At 41.6% G+C, this 24,917-nt stretch overlaps 1 protein-coding gene across 5 annotated transcripts in view; it reads right to left on the bottom strand.

Annotated features, from left to right (window-relative positions):
* Positions 1-1,769: 1,769 nt before the first annotated feature.
* Bnc2 (basonuclin zinc finger protein 2) overlaps positions 1,770-24,917 on the bottom strand; it is a 405,775-nt gene continuing 382,627 nt past the window's right edge. For 4 of the 5 annotated variants that reach the window (XM_015994929.3, XM_076564461.1, XM_076564460.1 and 1 more), the window contains 2 exons: positions 18,943-20,912; positions 1,770-2,931 (listed from right to left, as the gene is read on the bottom strand). In XM_015994929.3, coding sequence (XP_015850415.2) covers positions 2,271-2,931; positions 18,943-20,912 — 2,631 coding nt within the window. In that variant the 3' untranslated portion in view covers positions 1,770-2,270. Of the gene's footprint in view, positions 2,932-4,416; positions 4,451-18,942; positions 20,913-24,917 lie in introns of all 5 variants that reach the window. The other variant, XM_076564462.1, reaches the window with a different exon arrangement.

Below are 24,917 nucleotides of genomic sequence, written 5' to 3' on the forward strand. Positions count from 1 at the left end.
ACACCTAGCTCATCTCTAAGAGTCTACTGCTTGGAAATTCTCAAAAATAAAAAATCCGGAACCCCCAATGAACGATGCTTAATTTTGGAAAACAAAATAAATACTGTGAGGTACAACAAGTCGCACAGGAATAATAACAGAAACATATCAACAGTTTCCTTTGGCAAATTTAACGGAAGTGAATGCTGATGTGAACACAGAAAAAAAATTATAAAACATGAAAATGGAAATGATATAAAAAATTGAAACAAAGGGCATTTCTAAATTTTAGACTGTTGGGAGAAATGTTTGAGGCCATTAAATGCAGAAAAGAAATACATTCTCTATTATGTAGTTTGACAAAATACTAGGGTTTACCCCACCCCACCGCCACCCCCCCCCCAAAAAAGAAAACAAAAGACAACAAAACCCCCTCTGCAAGCACACCCCAGCAGTTCTGGCTGTAGACGAAGTTGAGGAAATATCATCATTTAGTCAGTATGCTGTGGTAGCTGAGGCTGCCGATGTGGTTAACCAGCTCAGGCAACACTGTAAACATCAGAAACAAAACAAAAAGGTTTGGAGCAGTCTCCCCCCAGCCCACCCTCGTTCTCCCTCTCAACTGCTTGGTTTCAGGCTTCCTTTCATTTCTCTGACAAATTCGTGTGGGGAAACACAAAACACTACACAGTGAGATCCTGTCTTCCTCTCTCCTCCTATCGCTCACTCGGAGAGGAGTGCTGCTCAGTTCAAGTTCAGCACGTGTTTCCAGAGCTCCCAAGAACAGTGGCTGTGAATCGGCTTTTGATTTGGTCTGTTAAGCAGGCCTGACTTTGCAGTGCTACTGCAGAATGTGGGACAAAACGAGACAGCCAGACAACAGACTAAGCCAGCTCACACTTTTTCTTCCTTTTCAAAGGAGAAGGGTTAGGGCCTTGGAAATGAGTGTTCAACTCTTACTGTATTCAGCTTTGTTCTTTAGTGAGTAATTCGGGCTATTGTGTCCTGAAATATTATCCTGCCTCTACAGAAGAAACGCCTTGGCTGTTTCACACCACCTTATTTTGTTTTCCTTTTATGTCAGTTAGCATGTATGGAGGAAGGATGCAATATTGATTCTAGTAACATTCGGCACTCAAAAGAATCACGTGGTTGGGTTGTTTTTTTGTTTTTTTTTTTTTTTTTTGCATGTTTTTTTTTTTTTAAAGCGGTTTTCTGGTGGCCAAAAAGTTGGCCTGTGGTTGTGTGAGTGACTAATCATATTTTCTTTTCTGAAAACTTGTGCAAAGTTGGCAGTTCTGTGTTAACACCAGTACTCTTTGTTTGGCATTTGTGCCCTTTACTGGCCAGATCATTTTTACACAAATGGGTTGTTTTTGTTTTGTTTTGTTTGAAAGAAAGATACTCACTGAAGTATGGCGATAGTTTCAGGATAAAAAGAAGCACAGATATTACACATCCCCTTGTAGTGTCTGAAAAAGTGCATGGCTGGGTTTATGTACTAGTACAGGACACTAAAAATCAGGTCTGTGCTGCGGAGCATGCCAGCACGTCTTCATCACTCTATCTAACAGGGAGTCAAAACGAGACCATAGGAGTTTTTTTGTTTTGTTTTGTGTTTTTTTTTTAAGAAAATGTGCATTAATGCTAACAAAAATGAATAGAACTAGCCAGCAAACTATTTATTTCCTGCATATCTAACAGCTGGATGTAACTGTCAAAACTAAAGAGAGTTCAACAACAATCAATACAACTGTTTTACATCATTGGCCTCTCAAGGCTAAATATTTACAGGTGAATCTGCCATGCTTTAATTAAAGATTCTCTCAAAACCTTAAAGTTCACAAAAGACAACTATAAGAAGTTCCTTTTTGTTTCTTTTCTCTTTTTTCCCTTTTATTTTTTATTTTTTTGCAGGCAACAGTCATAGGTACAACAAAATGTCTCTTTGGAGAAGACCAAGAATTATTCTATCAAAATTGGGGCTAGTTGAACACCTTATATGTGTGTTCCTGTGTGTGTTTGTATGTGTTGAAAGGGGTACTTCTGTTTTTACCCCAAGTAAAAGATCCACCCTCTCCCAAAACTATAAAGGAAAAGAAAAAAATTCAAAAGCACCTAGTGTTTATCATTTTTATCTAAAGAAAAGGAAATATGTGTGTGCACAAGTGTAGACATGTACACATGTACACACACATATGTGCCCCACTATGGGAGCACACACTGGCTATGGCAGTTCAAACATGTAGGCCATCTGGTGAGAGCTGGCATTTGGAGTGTCCGTTCTGGGACTAATCTATGGAAGTGAAGGGGATGTTTTTGTGGAGGTTAGGGTTCTGACTGTGCCGATTGCGGCTCCGCACAGAGGAGAACATCATGTTGCAGCCTGGGACTTTGCATTTGTGCATCTCTCGCAAATGCACAGTTTTGTAGTGGACCCTCAGAGTCCCCTTGTTGCTGTACATTTTGTGGCAAATGTTGCACATGATCCCACCGTTGCTCCCAGACAAGCTGCTGAACATAAGCGATCCCGAAACTTCGGCCCCGAGGCTGCCGGGGAGGGTGGGGGCCTCAGCCTTGTGTGCGGATTCCCCACTGTCACTGGCCCCATCAATGTCATCAAGAAGAATCCCCTCGTCGCTGCCTGCATCGGATTCTCTGGAGGAATGGACACTGCTGCTGGACTGGAGGCTGGAGGTGGTGCTCAGGTCGAGGACCATGTAGTCCTCTGCCATGCCTCTCCCATACCCATTCAGGTGGGAGTCTTCTGTCCCTGCGGGAGAGGAGGCATCTTCCCTGACATCGAGCCCCAGAGGGTGCTGGGCACCATAGATCTTCATCAAAAATTCATCCCGGAGGTCCTTGCTAAGGGAGGGCTGCGATGAGTCCAGGCCCATGTCATCGAGTTCTTTGGTCAACAGTTTACGATGCAGGTTTATGTTGGCACTGTGTCTAGGAAAATAAGAGGGAAGGGGGGGAGGCGCACAGGGAGTGGGGAAGGGTGAGAAAAAGGAGAGCATTTTAAAATTGATTCAACTTTCATTAAGCACCAAATAAGCACATTCATTCCTAATTACGCCATTATAAAAGCAAGCATTCCCTACATCCTCGGGACCTGGGATTGAGTGCAGGGGGAGGTGCAGAAAGAGGAACTTTCCATTGATGTAATTTTTATGAATAAGCTCTTCTAGGGCGGGATGAATGCACACCCAGGCACTCTTTTCTCAATGGCTGTTCCGTTAGTGCATCAGCCACAGAGGACCTCGTAGCAAATGTCATATACATAAAATTAGTACAGTATAATAAACATGAAAAAGGGTAAAAGGATGGAAACTCTCAGTTTGTCTAAATGGAATAGCCTACATTTTACTTAAAATCAGAAAAGAACAGCAAACAAGCCTTTTCTAGTACAGCAAATACTGTGAAAAAAATCTGCATTTTTAAAAAAGTCCATGGTCTACATATTTAGGTTTAACTTAAAAAAATCATCTTCCCCGTTCTCCTATATTTCATGTTTCAAGTTTAAGAAAAGTCTCAGCAAATTAGTAACAAAATAGTTAAAAGGGTGTTTTTCTTTGTGTGTGTGTGACATCAATCTTTTTTCAAACCTGTCTGGAACCCCACCCAAATCTAATAGCAAAAATATATTTAGTTTTTCAAAAGTTGCTACATTTTAGTATTGAACTGTCTTCATCAAATAATGCTACTTTTAAGGTTTAATTCTTTAAAACATAATCTGATAAATTATTTTATAAAAAAAAATCTCTACCTCCCCCCACGAAAAAATCCAAAAGGGATAAAATAAAAGCACAGTAAGTAAAAAAAAAAAAAAAAGTCAAGCACAATGACATAGAGTCCCTTTAGCTTACAAACAGAACCCTTGACTTTGACAAGCAAAGCGTCACTGAGAGAGAGCTTTGCTTGCTTTCAAAAGGTTGAGATTCATCCCCAGAGCATCTACAGGGACCTCATGACTTCCAAAGCCCATGTCACTGTTTATCTGAAAACATTGCCTTTGTATTTACACCCCCCACTGACTTTTAAAGCGCCCTTGGGCATATACCTCTCTCCACCTGCAAAGGCTCAGATGTTTGCCAAGTACCTAAATTGAAAGCTACCCTCCAAAAAACAAAGTGATAAAGAAACAGGGAAATAAAATTTGCCAGCACTGGATGCTGGACATCTTTGAGAAGTTAATTGTGATGATAGAAATAACCTAAATGGCCAGCATTAAGTTCATGAGCCCTCCTGGTTAGATTCAGAAGTCACTCCAATTGGGAACAAGCATTTCCTAGAGAAGTGTGAGAGGTATGTGCCTCCAGGGCAAGAAAAGGGGGAGAGGCTTCCCACCTTTCCACACAAGACAATCAGCACTCTGGGTTGAGGGGTAGAGGGTGGCAACCCTCTCCACACTGCACTTGGGAAGGCTGCGCTTACCTTGTGACAATAAGATCAGCTTTCTAATCTTTTGCTAAATCGATCACAAAAGAAAGCAAGAATGAGAGACAGAGAGAGAGAGAGAGAAAGAGGGAGAAAGAGAGAGAGAAAACAAATTCACATTCTAGACATCCGGCTTTTGAAAACTTAAACAATAAAATAGGGATTTAAAATGTTGTGATCATAAAATTATTTTCTGTCATAAGTGATCATCTCATATGTTGTCTTGATTTTCACCTGCATAATCCAAAAACCATAAATCAAATCAATAAACCAAATTCAGAGCATCAGCATCATCCATAAATGAGTTCCAAACAGATGCATGCAGTGTGTGGATCCATGAATGTGGATAAACAGAAGCTGTCTGTCCCCACAGGCCTGTTCTGACATTCCCCTTTCCCTGGCGTCAGATGTCAGATGACTCAAGTGGATGTTGCTAAGCAGAGTGCAGGAAATGCCTACTGGGAAGACACGTGGGGAGACACCACCAGGGTTAGAACAAGAAGGAACGTGGAAATAGTTAAACTGTGTGCCACTATTCTATTGATAAAAACAATCTGCCATCAGTAAGCAGTTCGTGAAACCCTATCCTCATTCACTATTTTTAACACCCCACCCTCTTTCTTAGTTTCATTAACACACATTTGACTGCAATCTAGAACTCTGTGTTGTTTCTCACACATCTCTAATTACCACTTCCTAGGTTCACTGCTGAGAAAACAGCAAGCAGCCAGACACACAGAAGCTGCATCAAGACAGACTGACTGAGGAAGACTAAATTAACATTGACAAGAGGGCATACTTATCACCCTGATGGACACCTCTCCCATAGGGTGACTCTTGAGTTTACACATCCCCACTGATATGCTACCGGGAAGGGATTTGCTCCTCACTTCTCACATACAGCAGGAGAAGTCTGTAATCTAATTAGATGATGTACCAGCCCTCAATAGCTGTCAACCAAACGATGTGCAGAAATGTGGAGACCAGCTCTGGCTCTCCACTCCACAGTGTCCCTTTTCCGCTGTCAGCAGTACTGTTGGCCTCTGTTAATATAATTACATTGACTTTTATTCAATTAAGTGCCATCCCTCGCTTACAAAAAAAAGCTACTTTATCAATTGATTCAGGTGTAATGTAATAATAAAGATGAACTCATGGCAGTGCATTAACTCTGCTGTTCATAACTTCAGTGCATGGGTTCATTCACGGCAGTCGATTTCCATTATGCAACCACAGTTCAAGAGAATTGATTCTTTTATGTTCATTTCTTAATCTATTTCATTTTTGTTTAATAATCTTCCCAAATGCCATATGCAAAACACATGGCATGGGTACGAGGATAATGGGCTGGGGAAAGCCTGCTGCTTCAGCCCCATGCCTGGGACTTGGGGGTCTCGACTGTCACGGTGTTGCTGGGGTGGGAGGAAGACGGACAAGATGAGGGAAGGCTGGAGACACTACTGGTCCTCTTCCTTCGGAGGTTAGAGTTCTGCCTCTACAGAATGGACAGAAGGCAGCACTTGCTTTTCCCAAAGACCTATTGTTAGACCCACCGATCAGTCGACCCAACCGCTGACTGTCATAAAAATGCTGTCCTCATGAGATACAAAGACCTAAGGTTAACAGCAATTTGAGGAATATTACAGGTTTAATTGGATCTGCAAAACTGAAGAGGTAAGAAGAAGACAGACAGACAGAAAGAACTCACTGCTGACAATCGGACAGATGCTGAGGGAAAGGAAGCCTCAGATGGGAGCGGGTGACAGCGTGCTCTAAATGGGAAGATCCCAGCAGGAGGATCTGATCGCTAGGGATACACATGCATTGTCGGGGAGAGAAAGAAAGCCAGTGTTCCAAACATTTACCTTGAAAAAGAAGTGAGACTAATAATTAGCTAAAATTTAGACCACATAAGAACATGAAGAATATAAACAGCCGTTTCTGTTTCCTTTGAATAGGCAAATGATACAGCTATGAAGAAGAAAATTATTCTCACAGGAAAAGAAAAGACAGATAAAGAGTTCATGGGTATAAGGGTAGGGGTTCAAACACTAGTCTAAAATTTAGCTCACACTTTCAAGAATATGGACGAGACGTAAGTCAACCTGTGGTCGATCAAGTCGAAGGCCCAGCACATAGGAGGTAGCCATTCAGTAAAACACAGCCTTCCTTCAGGATGCAGAGGATGGTCCTGAGATAGAAGCATTTTCTCTGTCTTTGTAAAATGACAACAGTGATGGTGGAACATAAAGACTCCACTACAGTGTAAGGGACATGACAAAATGTAGGTCCAAACCCTCATCTAACCTGGGCTGTGCATAGAGTTACAAATGTTCTTTGAATTTCTGGCCTCAACACCCAGTCTGCCAAAACTTAAGAGGTCACACACAAAAATCAAAATGAAATAAGGTTTTAGATGCAGGGAACAGTGTCGATACTTAAACTTCTGTCTTATTTGGAATGCTGAATGAAAGGCCTGCCTGTCACTGGATGCATAGTATCCTGTCCTTTCTGTTTCTTGGAGGAGAATGTACCCGTACAATCACAGAACATGGAAGATGTGTCAAATGCCACATGAGTAAATGCAAGAGCCCTGTGGACAAGGGAAGCAATGCTGTTCTGGGCTTTGTTCTCATGACTCATTTTCCCCACTTGATCAAACACCCAGGGTGAGCTAACACAACATTTTACAAGCAAAATTTTAAACAAAAACAGAGTTTGAGCTTGGTTTTTAAATACAGGGGAAGAACAGGTAGTTCTGTTGTTAGTTACCTGTTTTTAAGAAAAAATCTTATGATCAGGTTTGAAAATCAGACTGAGGCAATGTGATGGTTAGTCTGGATCATGAGCTTGCAAGCTAGAGACATCTAGAGTCATCTGAGAGATGGACCCCTGAGTATGTCTGTGAGGATTATCTTAATTAGGTTACTTGAAGCGGGAAGATCCATCTGCTGTGGGTGGTACCATTCCCTTGGCTGGGAATCCTGGACTTATAAAAGGAAAAAATAAGCATCCACGGCTCTCTGCTCCCTGACTGGATGCAGTGTGAGCGGCCCCTTCAGGCTTTTGCTGCCCTGACTTTCCTACCAGGAACTCTGAGGGAAAGAAAACCTTACTTCATGAAGTGTCTTTCCCAGGCATTTTATCAGAGCAACAGCTAGTCAGAAACTGGTTTCACAAATTCACAAATCAAGCCAATACTTAATTCTTAATTAATTTTGTGCTATTCCAAGCACAATTTAATTTGTGAATTAATATTATATAATTCTTTGGGTAAAATGGAATTAAGTCCACACTTTTGATTTTTTTTTCTATTTACTTTCTTGTTATCTACCACAAATATATGCCAAATATTCTCAAATAATACTGTCTAAAATGACCACAGTGAAATGTACACATTAGATTGGCAGATTGTGTGTGTGTGTGCACGCGCGCACGTGTGTGTGTGTGTGTGTGTGTGTGTGTGTGTGTGTGTGTGTGTGTATGTGTGTGTGTGTGTGTGTGTGTGTAGTCATCCCTTGGTATCATCCAGGGCTTAGTTCAGCACAAACCCCAAACCAAAATCCACAGATTCTCAAAAGTCCCTTATATAAACTGATACAGTATTTGCATCCACACACATTCTTCATTATAAATTAAGTAATGTCAGTATTACTTAGGATTCCCATACAACATAAATGTTTTATAAATAATCATTGTACTGTATCATATAGGAAATGGTGACAAGAAAAATGTTATGTTTTGGGTGTCGCTATGATTTTTCTCCAGCATTTTCTGTCTGTGGCTGGTTGAGTCCATGGATATAGACCTGCTGGACATCAAGGGTCAGCTGTCTACGTACATGAAGAGAGGGGAAAAAAGAGGGAAGAGGAATTTATAACCAGTCTGGGAAAGTATAGATGCCAGATGTGAATACAGGCTCAGTTAGCAAGACTTCCAAACAGAAATGTAAACCCACGCTCCAAATGCTCAGAAAGCAAAGATTAAAGCCCTCTTCCTTATTTCCTTCTTAGCTGAATTGCTATGATACTGACTTGCATTCTTCTCGTCGTGTCTGTATTACTATTTATTAATCACACGCTTACACTAAACAAGTTAAGTGACATTTTGGCACTACCCATTTTCTGAAAAAACTGTAGTTGTTCTAGGATTTTCAGTAACGATTCTCTCCAGACTATCTGCATCTCCCCCCATCCCGCCCCACCCCAGCTGATGAAGAAATCCAATGTAAAATTATAATGGTTAATTCTCAAAATCCAAAAAGTAAAGAAATGCAAAATTAACACAAGTGATAAAAAATAAGCAAATTAAAGAAATATGGATTTCAGTTTTTTTTTCAATCCCTTTCAATATAAAACAAATCATCCATACCGGTCACGCAGGCAGTTCCCTCTACATTCAAATCATTCACTTGAAGATAAGCTCCCACCAAACTCTTTAGGGGATTAACTAATTTACTGCACAGATACGGCACGTCTGTTGTAATAACAGGTAGGATGTATTGGGGTCGACCATTTATCAGAATTAGACTTCTTTTCTCAGTTCACAGTGAATTATGCTGCCTACACGACTCCCCTCTCTCAGAGCCTGCCGTCCCCTTATGGCCCCTAACGTGGCAGGCGAACAAAATTGACAGTCTCATCTTGTCAACAAGGGGCGATTCTCCTGAGAAGCCATTTAACTTTGCAGAGGAAGCAATGTATTAATGTGCTTGTCCCAGGAATGTTAATCATCTTCAGGCTTCCGATCTAACTTTGACGTGAACAAAATCACCAAATTTGTTTACTAAATGAATCGTAATATGCTAATAAGAAAGCATGACATATATGGAGAATCCAAACAGATGGTTTGTTTACTCCACTTTGCAACTTTATAAATGCTGGAACTCTGAAGATGTTAGTGAGAATTATTGGTCTGTCGGCAGAGGCAAACATGTCTTTTGCATACTAAATTTGGCACTACAGTTAGAAAACAATTTGTCATTGCTGTGGAATGCATAAAAATGCTAACATAGTGATGGCACTTGTGAGGGCAGATGGGTAGATGGAAAATGCGTATGCCGCACGCTCAGGTTATGTATAGAACTGATATCCAACAACAGCCCTGCTCACTAACCATCTGAATGTTGCGTTGTAGCTCACACAAGAACGCTTTCAAGGGTGCTGATTATTCAATTGTACCTGTTGCGCTCTAATGCAAGGGGAGCGTTACACTGTGACTAGGCTACGCTTTCACAGCATTTGGGCAATTCCTGAACCAGGCAGCTCATCTGGCGCTCAGCTACTGCCATTGTTGGGCAAGAAAAGCAAAGCCTCGTTCAAAGATAATCTGAGCTGTAATTTTAAGTCTTATACCTACCCAGCCTGCGAGGAAAAAAAAAAACCTTCACATCCTCTGTTCCATATTCTATTAAAGAGTTTAGAAAAGATGTTTCTCCAAATAATAGGAATGGACTGCTTTCTTCACATTCAAATCTGTCTTCCATTTATAATTTTTTATTATGTAAAATATGGGACATTGATTTCTTTCTGAGATCATCTTAAAAGGAAATAATTTCTGAGAGGAAATATTTTAAATGTTTTATATCATTCAAACAGTTAATTTGTGATCTTAAGAGATGACATTAGGGATTTCTAAGTTCCCCATTGAAAGAGACAGTATCTCTATGGACTTCCTCTAGAAATGTATGTGGAAAAATGAAAGTAATGAACTTGAAAACTCAGGTGAGCGTAATCTCCTCCGCCTGGTTGTTCATGTGGTGTCTAAACTGCCGGCTGAAACACGAGTACTTCAGTTAGCCTACCAGGAGTACACCTATGCTGCTAAAGATTTCAGCTCCCAGAAACATCAGAGGACATCTGTGAATTTTCCCTGGTAGTCACACAGGCAGGGGCTGAAGTGCAGAATGTTTTAGTAGAGTTGCTTCTTGCTCCCAATGTCACCACTAACCACTCCCAACAATCTAGTCCTACATATACAGTAGAGACCACCACTAATCTTGGAAAGCTTCCCGGTGTACCACTGTAGAGTGCTGAACTTTTTACCTACTGGCAGACTAGAAACAAGAACACAAAGTGGACTAGAGAACCGCCGACTTCTTGCTGTCCAAGGATCACTTTGGAGCAAGAAACATTAGTGCTGTCCCAGCCTGGCGCTTATATCTCATTGGAAACATCTCATTCCTCACCAACAAAGAAAATTTCAATAAAGTACTTTTACTGGTTTAACAACCTCGAGCTCCTGGGATTGTCAAAGTGCTAAGCCTTTTCCAAGGAGAGAAGAAATCAGCAGCTCAAATATAATTAACCTTCCATTCTCAATGCAAACTGCCACGCAAAGGAGCTCCGCGGTCTATTAGTGAAGTTATAATGGCCAACAGGCAGAAGCAAAATTGGTCAAAAAGTTGGCTGCTGCTGTCATATTTTTGGAATTATGATTAATGGTACTAATAATGTGGATGATTACTGATATGTGTATCTCCAGCAGTTTATCATATTGCTCTGGCTGCCTACATCCACAATAAACAGGATGCTATCATTTACCTCTTTATTGAAGGCAACCCTTCTCTTGAAGGAGCATATTCTAATTACTTCGTAATGTTTTATGTCTTAAACATTTTGCAGCTCTGGACCTTGCCAACTGCTTCATGTCTACCATTGATTAATTACTGAAGGTTTAATCAAAATTTAGAACCTAATGTAGTCATTTATGAGCACACCACAGTGCCAAAGTAGTTAGGCTCTGCTCCCAAGTTTGGAGAGCGTTCGGTTCAAAATCAAATCCCAGTCAGGCACAAAGATCCAAGAATTTCACCTTGGGTGCTCTGAGGTTGCCAATTCCATCTCTGCTGATGAATGGACGGTAATCTAACTACAGGTAAACAACAGTTTTACCTTCCCTCTCGCCACCGGGCTCCCTCTCCCCCCGACTCCCCAGCCCACAGAGCCGCACCACTGGCTGCTCTGAGGACAAAGGTGGCTTTTGAACACCCGTCATGAGAACATAGTTTTGAAGTGGTTAAACAAGTGAACAATAATTCGCTGGGACAAATACATAAGTTTTTTTTTTAATGTGGATTTTTTATGGTTCTGTCATACAACCATTCACCGCTGAAGTTAAGTGTTTTTTTAATACCATTACTGAACTGCTGAAATGGATGCTAATATAGCTTGGAGTGCTAATGTCAAGTCCTGGTAATAAAAAAGACAGACTGCTGAATGAAATAATTTCAAGTAAAAAATAGAACAAAAGTGCTCTCTCTCCCTCTCTCCACTTTTATTGAATTGGGACTGACTGAGCCAATTGCTTTAGAAGTCTGTAAAACACAATTACTAGTGAGGCAAGCGACCCACCAGTGCCCCCTCAGTGACAGAGTGGACTAAAAAGGCAGCAGAGTTACAGCGGCTCCCCTCAGCCCCACCGGAAGCAGAGGCTTCCTTCTAGGGCCTGCTGTTTGCTCGAAATCTATAGATTTTCTTAGGAAAATGTCCTGTTTCCCATCGACATCACTTTCTGTGATGGAACTGTCTCTTCAGGAACTTAAGGACCACCTGTGTTTTGGTCTTTCCATTCAGGTGTTTTCACAGACAAACACACATGGGCACTACTGGTGCTCTTGGGTGAGAAGATGCGTGTGACTGAGTGGCCAGGCACAATTCAGACGTGTCTATGCAAAAGTGGAGGCGGGCCATCACCTCCGTATGTTCAGGTAGAATCCCTGGCTTTCTTCTCTTTCTTTCTTTCCCATGGTAAAGTAAAAATTAGAGCAAGCAAGAAAAAGAATTAAGTTGGAAGTGGGTAACATTTTCCCCCTTAGTTAATAAAAGAGGTAATAAACTCCATAGAGTAGTAGAGTTAAGATCACTAACACTTCAGCCTAACGGCTTTTTACCAGGAATTTACAACTCTCCTTTTAATCCAAGCAGCTTGCATTAGGACATAAAATGTAGGTATTTTTAAGTGTAACTTTATGTGAAATGACTGAAGAAAAACTGTCCTTTCCTAAAAATGCATTCTCTCTTCCTCTGAGTTGGTGTGCCTGCCTCTCAAATACACACATCTTGGCACTCAAGAATCAAAGTCACCAGATCTCCTTTAAAATTTTTAACATGGTAATTTTTTGGCAAATGCAAACTCTTTCATAGACTGCCATATTCATCTAGTTGAAGGTCTTGAGAGTCTTATGGGGAAAACATTACACTATTTCTAAGTAGCCTTAGGGAAGAGAAAGGACAGCATGCTTCACAGAACAGCCTCAGTGTAGTCTAGCAGCAAAGTCTTTCATTGTCTTTGGGAATAAAGAAACAATACTTAAGGCTAGATGGTTGGTAGGAGCTTATCACCCAAGGGAGAAGGGATCCCACCAGGGTTACACCCAGGTGAGCAGAGGGAAGGGTTCCACCAGGGTTCCACCCAGGTGAGCAGAGGGAAGGGATCCCACTAGGGTTACACCCAGGCGAGCAGAGGGAAGGGATCCCATCAGGGTTACACCCAGGTGAGCAGAGGGAAGGGATCCCATCAGGGTTACACCCAGGTGAGCAGAGGGAAGGGATCCCACCAGGGTTACACCCAGGTGAGCAGAGGGAAGGGATCCCACCAGGGTTACACCCAGGTGAGCAGAGGAAGGGATCCACCAGGGTTACACCCAGGTGAGCAGAGGGAAGGGATCCCACCAGGGTTACACCCAGGTGAGCAGAGGGAAGGGATCCCACCAGGGTTACACCCAGGTGAGCAGAGGGAAGGGATCCCACCAGGGTTCCACCCAGGTGAGCAGAGGGAAGGGATCCCACCAGGGTTACACCCAGGTGAGCAGAGGGAAGGGATCCCACCAGCGTTACACAGGTGAAGAGGTTCCCACTAGGGTTACGTGGGTGTGGGTGAATGTTAATGTATGTGCATAGTCTCATACCAGCTTCCTACTGTAAGGATTGTCTGCAAAAACAAGGATCTCAAATGACGTTTCACATTAGAAAGACTGAGTCACAACTAAAAAGGGGGCGCAATAGATTTTGATGGACCAGAAACAGAAAGCAGGAAAATTACCCTTTCCAAGTTGTAACGTCACAAAACATACTGCCTGGGTACTAATGACATGCCTTCTTTGGTATTTTGCCAGAATTTTCCAGGCAGTGCTGGTGAGAAGAGTGGCATCCTCTCCAGGAAAGGCAAGGTTTATAAAGGCTGTTGGAAAGCATTCTATTTGTAGTGGGAGCTCCACAGTCATAAGAGATTCACCAGGAACTAACTTCCCCAGCATTTATGAAACATCCTCTGCAGTGCAAGGGAAATGGTCGGCTGGCCACCGTGCTCTCTGTGGCACACAGTTCTGAAGATGGTGGCTGTGAAGGCTGCGGTTCTTGTGGGGGAGTGAAAGGTCAGCCGAGGTTTAAATGAGCTTGTCTTGCATCCAGCTGGGCCAGCAGGAGGTCATTAGGAAGATCCAAGGCTCACTTTAGGCTTGACAGAGTCTCGCCCCATGATACAAGGAGACCATTTTGCTCATTGCTCTTCTCTCGGTGTATAAAAAGAACCCCGGGGACAAGAAGGACACCGAAGTTTATCTCACTACCAAAGTTCTGCTTGAGGAGGGCACAGCCAGCAATTACTCAGGAGGGGGATTTACTTTGTTTGTTTGCTTTTGATGGAAAGTAATGGAGATAAGTACAAAAGGCCTATTGATCTGCTGCTCTATTGTGAAACCAAACAGAGGAGCAGAGCGGTGGGGAAACATCTCTCAATGTTTAAAAGCCAGAGGAACGACCCAACTTTACTTTATGAAGAATTTTGGAAACAGAGAATCGAAATTTGATTGGGCCCAGTGTTGGAAATGAAGCAGTCATCTATTAAGAGGCTCTCCTCTGAGGATTAGCACACTATTTGACAGCTAATTACATTAGGGGCACATATACTAATAGTTCCCTTCAATTGGTGCTAAGTGGCTCATTTCTTGGAAGTATCGCTTGGTATTTATTGAAAAGCTCTCTCTATGAAAGTTCTCTATAAGTTTCCAAACATAGAGAATGATGGAAAAAATGGATGCTGCCTTGCTGATAAGGTGATAACAGGAGGCAGGTAGCATGTTTTCACATCTTCACCTCTGTTGTTAATGTATGCAGTGGCTTATCAGAGCAGCTCCTGTTAATTTATTCCTGCACACCTGTATAGGGCTGGAAGTCAGGTAATAAGATGAGCAAAAACTATACATCTCTGCTGTTTAGCTATGGCTACCCAGAGGCCTATACAAGAACAAATTTAGTTCTGGAGACATCAGCAGGTTTTAATAAACCAAATACAGATGTCTTACTCCATACAAATCAAGAAGTTTACATGTTTAAATCTGGACTGATTTAACTGGCAATCAAAGAGAAGGTTCACACTTGGCATCAATGGTTGCCTCATATTTATTTATAAATCACCCTAGGCAGATATTATTTTGTTTTAAAATTTATTCATCTGGCTGAAACAACCTCCTCCACACACCTTCAAGATCAGGAAGAGGCTCTTACCTTTCTGATAAAACCTATGACAAACTTCAGCATCCTCTGTGAGATAGTAACAAATAAGAAGGCAAGGTTCACAAGGATGGTAACTTCTTTCTCTACAGACAGACCATCTAGTTTCTGAAGGTCTTCAGTTTTACATTTCCAATCACCAAAGCAAATAGAAATAAAACAACACACTAGGAAATGATGAGGAAAGTTAGGAAAAGGGACAGATGTGGATGGATTTCACTATTGTTTGCTTCCTCCCCTCTTCAAATAAAAAAAAAATGCATAGGTTTCTCTTCTACATAGGTGAGTGGCCAGTGAACCATCCTAAGGATCAAATCAGAGGATGAGAAGTAGCACAGATAAACTAAGCTCTGCTGAGTGTGAAGATCATGCTTTTGTGAACACTGCTGCTCCAGGCCACTTGCTCAGAACTTCTTCCCAGGGAGTATCTCTTATGCATAGTTCTACAAGCCAGCCTCCTGTTCCCTGACAAAAGAACAGCTCAGTAGCAGGAAAATCAAGGGCTAAATAAGGAAAGAATGTGACAATCATCTTTGAGCATCAGTGCTCTTTACAGAGGAAACGATTTACATTTCACTTCAATCATTCAGAATAAAGGTCATTCTTACAGCTAGTTGGTGCTGAGGGGAATGGGTTGTGCATATTAGCTTACTCTTTGTCATTAATGTGGAATGCTCCTCCTGACTTTTTAATTGATCAAATACACCATTATTGACAACTATACACAGAAGGACACCTTTGATAATGCTTCTGTCTGTTGTCATCCCTTGCATGTGTATCTTTCTCTCACTGTCAAACCTAAAGCAGAGTACTTAATGTTTTTCTATCTCTAGCTTACTAACATGCTCATCAGAAGACCCCAAATGCACCCCCCCTCATGTGCACTCATCAAAGAAGCTGCTTCCAACTCTGTAAGGTATGGGGGTCCGGAGGACAAGGCAGCTGCATTGGTGAATAGAAGAAAGGAGGAAACCCTGAGTGATGCCTGTGTCTAGGAGCCCTGCACACTTCAGCTGCCATGGGGATCCTTTCCCAGTGGAACTTCCCCTCCGGTGCTTTATTGGACAAGGAAGACACTGTGGATGGAGTTCAAGGATGGATGAAGCCAGGCCTCTTCAGAACAGAAAGAGATGGTATGGAGACAGGAGGTCTGGTGACAAAGCAGAGTTTCTTGGGAAGGTCTGCTGGCTAAAGAGAATGGTAAGAAAGCTCATGACTGTTTTAATCCATCATTTGATTAAAGGAGGAAACAGGAGCACAGGCTTGCTGGAGTGTGTGTCTCAGGAGAAGAGCAGACCCACAAAGGTGAGTCTAAGGAACAGACCACAGATGAGACCTAAGCGCCTCTCTCTGTGCACAAGATCGAGACACAACCACTGGCTGGCATTTATTGATGAACTGATTAAGGTGTGAAAGAGGAATTGAATTGCAGTCCAAAGTCCACTCTGCTGAGATTCAGGAAGAGGCTGGCAACTCAATGGCATCACTGTGTCTTGTTACTTTGGTGGCAGTTAGTCACCCATCACTGTGTTAAGTCATCATCTAAACAGGGTGAATACTTTCTTTTGACAAAAAACTAAATGCCAAACATTTTTTTTAAAGGATTTAGCCTGATATCAAAAGATCTGTGTGGTTTTTAGAAAGCCAAATTTCAAGAATAAAAATTTCTCACTTTATGATATCTTTTTCAATTTGTATTTTGTCATTTATCACATGCTAAAACTCTGAAATGGAAAGGATTAGATACAGTATACTATTTCACCCTCACACAATGTATTGACTGTCCTTTGTCACAGCTCATCTGTACTCAGCCTGTACTTGGAAGACCACTGGTCTAACTTCTGTGTGCCTGGCACTGGCTAATCTCCTAAGTCCTTACAATAAAAATGGCAACTAAAATAGTCTTTTTCTGTCAGCAAATATCTCCCCAAGACAAACAAACTCTGTCTCAACAGCACTCCTTTCGTGTGTTCTGTTCAGTACTGTGTTCAGTACTGAGTTCAGTAGTGATTGTCCATTAGTGCAAGTGCCAGGCTTGGATCCTTATCCTTTGCTATTTAGGTCCAGTGTTATGAACTGTGATGTTTTCAGCAAACTAAAATGTAAAAGAATTCATGCAAATAAGCTTAAATGTTGGCTTGTCTTCAAACGCTCCATTTTCATAAATATTTTATGCAAGTTTTCACAAGTCTTTTATATTTGTTAAAAAAATTCAATGAATTTTTTTTCATTGCATTAACCTCATCATCACTAATATATTGTTTGAAATCTGAAAAAATATTATTCCAAACTTGGAATGAGGGGATGGTACTGTATTTATTATTCAAAGCGGAGGTATCTTATCTGGCATTTCCTGGGACTGTCAATAAGAATCTAGAACTGAAAATAATAGTAACACAAGAAACCGTTTTTAATAGAGCAAGACAGTGAAGGTAGGAATTCATAAAAGAACAGAACTTGGCTCCTTCTGTGTCAGCAAAAAGAAAGAAAATGTGGATATTCATTTAAAAAAAGGATCGATCTTTCATCTATGAAAATGTTGCTTAGAAAGGTCACTGATTTGCAGTGATACTTTTTTCTTCCTTCCTTCCTTCCTCCCTTCCTTCCTTCCTTCCTTCCTTCCTTCCTTCCTTCCTTCCTTCCTTCCTTCCTTCCTTCTTTCCTTCCTTCCTTCCTTCCTTCCTTCCTTTTTTTAACCGAGGCAGGGTTTTCGTACACAGCTCAGACTGGGGTCAGCCCGGCTATCCCCGCCCCCCCCCCCCCCCCCCCCCCCCCCCCCCGCAAGCGTCATGACTGCAGGCTGTACTGCCACAGTGGACCCAGTGGCTTTCACTGCCCTCTGCTTTGTCAAAGACCTCTATCCAATAAACACTAGAATAAGGTGGTAGATCTTTGGAAACTTCATTAATTCTGTTTTTTTCCACATACATTTTAAACTATGAAATAAAACTTTTTCTGAAAATATTAAATGTTAGTATAGAACCCTAATGCACATCCCATGAAGTAGGAAGGACTGGCTGATGGAAGACCTAAGTTGGGCTGGGGTACTATATCAAAGACTTGCTCAAAGGTTCATTCCCCATAAGTGAGGGATCCTTGTTGTCCCTCCATTGAATGACCACCCTGACACACCATTCATATCCTTAAGGGAATTAATAAAGAACATGGTAGGTTTAGGACCAGCTACTTCTGCTTAAGTCTATGGTTTCAGAACTGTAGCTCCATAACTACAGAGTGTTGTGATCTGAGGGCTGAATGTAATGTAATTCTAACTGATCCTAAAGCATGTGCTTAGGCATGTCCCTACTTCTGTGGTGATGTCCCACAGCAGACTACATTTTAGAGATGTGACCAAAGATACTATAAAGCTGAAATAAAGAAACCCACATAACCATACTCTTTCCCCATACCAACAATTAATTTGGCCTCATTGTCTTATGACAGTTTCATGATGCTTAAAGAATTCAAGGACACACTAAATACTCATGTAAGGAATGATAACATTTCTGGTTATACCTACGGAGATGCAGGCTGTCTCGATGTCCTGGACCTATGGTTCTTTCCATCCGTAAATTTCTGTTTCTATATTGGATAAATATGTGTGTATGAAGATAATATATTGGTTTAATTAAGAAGCCACAAGGCAAAGCAGAAATTATATATATATATATGACAGAAGCTGTGGCTTCTAAGGAAAGGTTCATGGGGAGGCAAGGAACTGTGTTCTGTTAACTTATTCACACCTAGATGCATGGAAACATACACATACACATACATATACACATACACAGAGAAAAATGGCGTGCATTACTAGGAAAGATGACATGATTCTGCATGCTTAATCTTAACAAGCACTGACTGTATAAATCCTTCATGAGCATGGCAGCTTAGTGATCATGTGGTCAATATGGGCAATCCTTATAGTGCATCAAAAACATTTCACCTTAAAGTCCACCATGACTGAAACTGTACCCCCACCCTCAGCAGGAGCAGCCAATGGAGATTTACTGACCTGTCTCTGCTTCGTCGAGAGGGGAAGGCGGCATTGCAGCCAGCCACTGTGCAGACATGCATCTCTTTTAAGTGAACGTTCCTGTAGTGAAGCTTCACACTGTAGGAGCTTTTGAAGCTCTTCTTGCACACATAACAGATTTTGGGGTCTGGACTAGAACACAGGTCACCTTCAGGGGAGAATTTTTGAGGGCTTCCATAATTCAGAGACGATGTAAAACTTTCATGCAAGGCAGCCATGCTGGCCCCCCCGCCATTGTATAGTCCATACTGGCTCATGTAAAACATGTCGTAAGTGGGATCTGTGAATTCTTCCTTTACCTTGATGACGTCCTGGTGAGATGGCTCACTATGGTTCTCATCAGGCCTTTCACTGTTCATCAGAACTTTGTCGCTCACCTCACTGTGAATGTGCTCATCCCCTTCCATGGATTCCTCACCAAGTTTGGGCTCTGAAGACTCAGACTCATTCTCATAGTCCCGCTCAGGCTCCTGGTCCTCGGACGTCATACTGTCAGCCCTTCTTATTTCAGTTCTTGAAATGCACCGGGTCCTATTATGCTTAGAAAAGTCCTTCACAGACATGCCTGGGCTCATCTCCTCTTGGGAATGACAATGATTGTCATGGCTCATGTCATTGACCACAGTTCCACCATCATTAGGGTCATCATCTTCGTCATCAAACTCGTCAGCTGTGTCAATGATTTCCTTCTCAATTTTTACAGGCATGCTTGACTTCCTAGGCTTTTTCTTAGGTGCCAGGTCAGCACTGGGCTCATGAGTGCCCATCATCACGGCTGGCACTATTGGCTCAGAGGGTGGAGGAGGGTGCTGCTCTATGGTACCACTGGTTGGAATGATGGGACTGGTTGGGAGGGAGGTTGGAGGACTCACCATTTCCCCTGGAGTAAGTAAACTTCTATAAAAAGGAGGAACTGGTTGTACAGTCTTTAGCCCAGAAAATACCAGCTGGCTAGGGAGAGGGTTCTGTAAGACAGGGTCTAGTGGAGGAGTGGTGAAACCCATTGGGGGCCGGCCAGGACTCGTGAGGGTGAGATTGGATTTGGTACTTGCTATGACTGGAGTGGCAGCTCCTGATGTAGCCCGAATTAAATCTTTGTCTCGGTTATTCCTTAGCATAGGCATGTGAAGGCGAGGGTTGGGGTTTGCACTGTGGCGATTCCGGCTTCGAAGGGAGCTGAAGACCATGTTGCAACCTTCAATGGTACATCGATGTTTAATCTTCAGGTGAACAGCATTGTAATGAATTTTGAGAGTACCTTTGTCATAGAATGTCTTCCCACATGCATTACAGAACACTCTTCCTTTCCTTGAGGCTGACCCCATCCTTCTCATACGGTGAATCCGGAATGAGCTTTTTGGGTGTTCAGTTTTGCTCAGATCACTGACTGGGGCAGAATTCTGAATGGGGGAGACACATGCTGGCTCGGTTTTGGGTTCCACATTAGTGATGCTAGTCAGGGCATTTCTATTGGGTGTTTGATCACTCTTATAAGGTGTGGGCGATACTTCAGATTCACTGCTCTCATTGTACTCATTCTGGGTTGAAATGCTTGGTTCTCGCAGCCTCAGTCCAGGCTGCTCTAAAAGCAGCCCATTGGGAGGCAGCCCTAACAGTGGGGCTGAGACAGGGTTTATGTACTGGAATGGAAGCAGAAATGCAAGGCTGTTTGGTATGTTTTCAAAATGATGAATGCTGGAAGGATTGCTGTTCTCTAAGTGAGCAAGGAGACTAGGACTCCTGGTGCGGTTATTGCTCTCGATGAAAGTCCTTATATCCGAGTCTGTCTTGGAAGACGGTACAGCCACAGCTTGCCCTTCTTTCTCCTGAATTGCCATCAGCTCCACAATGGATTTGGTTTCTCCAAACCGCAGAAACTGCTGGAGGGTGATGATTTCCTCTTCTCGAGACATGATGGCCCAGCGGTCCAGTACTTTGCCAGCAGCGTCCTACAGGCCACATCAAAGAAACAACAAAGACAAATAAAAAAACCTTATTGATTGTGCATAATTATTCATTGCAACTGAAGGTGCTCTGCAAGCTTATGAAACACAGAGAGCAAGAGCAGAAAATGGCATGCCAGCAGTGTTAATAAAAGTTAACACACAAAGCAAACTTTTCTGCCATGCAAATGTGGCAATTACAGTCACAGTTATAGAAACAGATTGGGTTTAATAATGTCAAGGCAAACAAAATGTGGACCACTGGGGCTTTGTGATCTAAAATGCCTTCAGTACTGCCATTTTAGCAACAATGATCTATATACTATGAAACTATTTAACATATATTAGTATAAGATGTGAACTCTTGCTGTGCAACCTAGTATCAATGCAAAAATTTATACCCTAACCTTTGTTAAATAATGACACCATAGGAAAGAATTAAGTACAGTTCATGAAATGTACTTCTTCAAGTCAAGCAGGCATGACACTAGATTCAGTGATGGAAATTCCTTTAAATGGGATTTATGTGACTTTTGAAATAATTGAAAAAAAAAAGAGAGAACAGTAAACTAGCATTTCCCTCTCAAAAGTCCATCACTACACTGCATATTGTCTTTCTTAATTGGCTGTATTCTCATGCTGGTAGAGTAGGCAATTTCACGAGGCAGAGTAAAGGAAACATCACTCGTGAAAGGTAACTTTCTTTCTTCTTGAAAACCGGCTATAACCCAGCCATTTAACGTTTGACATCCATTTAAAGTATATGGCATTTTAGGATTTTGTTGAAAGGACAGAGAGAGATACCTGAAAAGTAAGCAAGTGATGGCTTTTGATAGAGTAAACATGGAAAAAGTTGTCTCTCAGCATCCTCTTCTGATAGCAAAGGGAGTCCGTAGAGACTCCACATCAGCCATCATCAGACTATGTGTTGTTAAATATACATTAAAAAGCATTTCACACTTTCATTTTTGCTAGTAACTATGAGATTTGCCTGGAGGTAGGACTTAAGAATCCTGCAATGTAATGTCAGGCAATCCGTTTTAGCATGGGCTGAGAGAAATCTATTCAAACAGTTAAATAACGACTATGTGATTTTTTTTTAAGGCATCATTCCTTAGACCCACCAGGATCAGGGATCTTTGTAGCCCTCTGTGTATGACATTTGCTCCAACTCTGACCAACAAATTAAGAAAGCACAAAACCTTCTAGAAAAACAAAATGGTGATGTGGGGCATTGGGAAAGTGGTTCAGCTGTAGGAAACTGTAGCATGTGGCCTTGGGTTCAATACCAAAACAAACTTAAAAATGACAACACACTTATTAGGAACAGAGACAAAAATCATAACTTTACACTGGAACAATCTAATAGACATTACCTTTAGAGACTGATCAAACCTAACACCAATGGAGGAAGGCATATTGTCATCTTGTACTCTTGATAGCATATGATGGTCTTATAAACATGGGGGAAGGGCTGGAGAGATGGCTCAGCAGTTGGGAGGATTGACTGTTCTTTCAGAGGACCTGGGTTCAAATTCCTAGCACCCACATGGCTCACAACAGCCTATAACTCCAGTTCCAGGGGACCCGACACCCTCACACAGACATACACACATAGGCAAAAAACAAAAAAACAAAAACAAAAACAAAAACAAAAAACAAAAAAAAAAACCACACCAATTCACAGAAAATAAAAATAAACATTTTTTTTCTTCAACCCAATCATGAGAAAGGATCAGGAAAACCAAAGTTGAGGGGCAGTCTATAAAATACTGGATAAAACTCTTCAAAGTACAATAGTTAGAAGGCAGGTGGTTAAGACATAATTGTGAGGTACTAGGGATATTAGACCATAAAAGACACATTAGTGGGAAAAGGAGCAAACTGTGCAGAAAGACTCTAGATCTAATAACAGTACTATAACAATCTTGATTCCCTTGTTTCTACAAGTGCATCATGAGTACACAAGATGCTACTCTACGGAGAGGGTGAGGATAAAGGAACCTGCACTGGTTTTGCATGGAAAAGTCTCTCCTCAGCCTTTGGATGTAACTTCCCTCTGGACCAGTCATGTTCTGAACCACCTCAGCTAGTGTGAGTGAGCAGAGAGTCAGCATCTCTCCGAATTTCTTTTTAGGCTTGGACAGATGTATACCATTCCTCACACCAGTCTACATAGTCAGCACGTGTGGGTGGCCATTCCCATGGAAACTGTCAGGATGCTTGACCTTCCCTTATCATATAGAAACAATGATGAAATGTTCCCACAAAGTCCCTGCTTAAAACAATGCCATGGGTAGCTGGTAACTTCAGGAAGATTCTGCAAGAGCGACAAGACAATGGTCACTAGTAGCTGTTGATGTTCCTCAGAGCCTTGTTTGTGGAATGTGGGGAACAGAAGGAATTGTTGGTGCTGTGGGAATGTAAGAAAATAAGTTGTGATTTTATACACATCATTTCATTTACAGCACCACCCCTGCTCCATGCCACCATGATAGAATACAGACTAGGGGGAATGTTAAACGAATAAGAAACCAGAAGTGAAGTGTAAGACAACTTGTGAAGGTTCCAAGAAGCCCTCATGGAGTCCAAGACTTGAATGCCAAAATTCTGATGCTTCAGTTCACTGACTGTCTTCACAGTACTCACTGACCACCATATTCTGTGATACACTATAGTCAGGACAATAAACAGAATGTTTTCAGATCAAGGATTTTTCTAGAACTACATATGGCCCTCTTCTACACCATTTCTTCTTGCTATCAACTAGCTCTTGTGATTGCTTATTTCTGTTAGGCTGAACCCCAGTCTGAGCAGTGTATAGTCATGTCTTCTCCAGGTTCTGCCCAGGCGTCCTGACTCTAAAACTACAGGTCAACATACACACTCAAGATTACAGCCTATGGAATTAAATGAATCACAGAAGCCACAGCAACCACTATGAACCATCATCAAAACCACCACCATCATCTTATTCCCCTGTCTTCCCATCTCTCTCCCCCTGTGGTACACAGCCATCCTATGGTTTATTTTGTCTCTCCTAGCTGCCACAATGCCTGCTATTTCTTCTAAAACCTACTGCCTTTTAGAAGTCTTTTAGTGCTGAGTAGCTACCTCTGAGAAAATTGAGGCTGTGACATTAAAATTACTTAATTTATATTAAAAAAGTCCAGGTAAGGAATATTCAGATCTTTGATACTAGCCTGAATCACACCCGCCCCCCAAAGTGTTATCTGTTAAGTTAAATGCAAGGTATAAAGATATCATACCAAAATGTCTGCTAATGAATACACTGAAGAACAACACAAGTTTCTAGAGTTCAGTGTCAGGGTACCCTCTGGATCCCACCAAAATGAAGGCCCTCAGAATTTCTTTCCCAAGAAGTTTTCATTCATTTGATCACATTGCCTAGTAACTATCACATTTGTAAAAGAAAAACTAAAGATATAAGGAGCCCACAAGCTCCTTGCTAAGAACAGCTCAGTTTTAATGTATTTATGGGATAAGCCAGTTTAAGGGAACAAGAAACCATCAAAGCTAACAACAAAATTGTTTACTGAAAATCTCTGCAACAGAAGTACCCATAGTTCAGACTCTCACAAAGTGGCTGAAACCGTGTTTTATAATCATTTAGATGCACCAGTATCAGCTTGGTGGCTTTGTAAACAATCAAAACCAAACCAACCAACAACAACAACAAAAAAAAAAAACCACACCAACAAATAAACTCCAAGTCATTTGCCACTGTCCTTAACCATGTGGGAACCTTTATGACAATTTGATTCTATGACAGTAACTACAGGCACAGATTTTCTTAGTGATTTATTTTCATTGTACTTAAGTACTGATTAAATGATTGACAAGGGAACAATCTAGTAAGGTTTGAGAAGTAGAGGTGATATCAAGTGAACAGGAGTCATAAAAAATTAGGAATTACCATGGAAGGAGTGCCAGCAAAGCAAAAATCCAGTTTTGTAGGCATATGAATCCTGACCACCACTGACAAATCCG

Source organism: Peromyscus maniculatus, chromosome 2 (assembly GCF_049852395.1).
Source record: "Peromyscus maniculatus bairdii isolate BWxNUB_F1_BW_parent chromosome 2, HU_Pman_BW_mat_3.1, whole genome shotgun sequence".
In the NCBI taxonomy this organism is placed as follows: domain Eukaryota; kingdom Metazoa; phylum Chordata; class Mammalia; order Rodentia; family Cricetidae; genus Peromyscus; species Peromyscus maniculatus.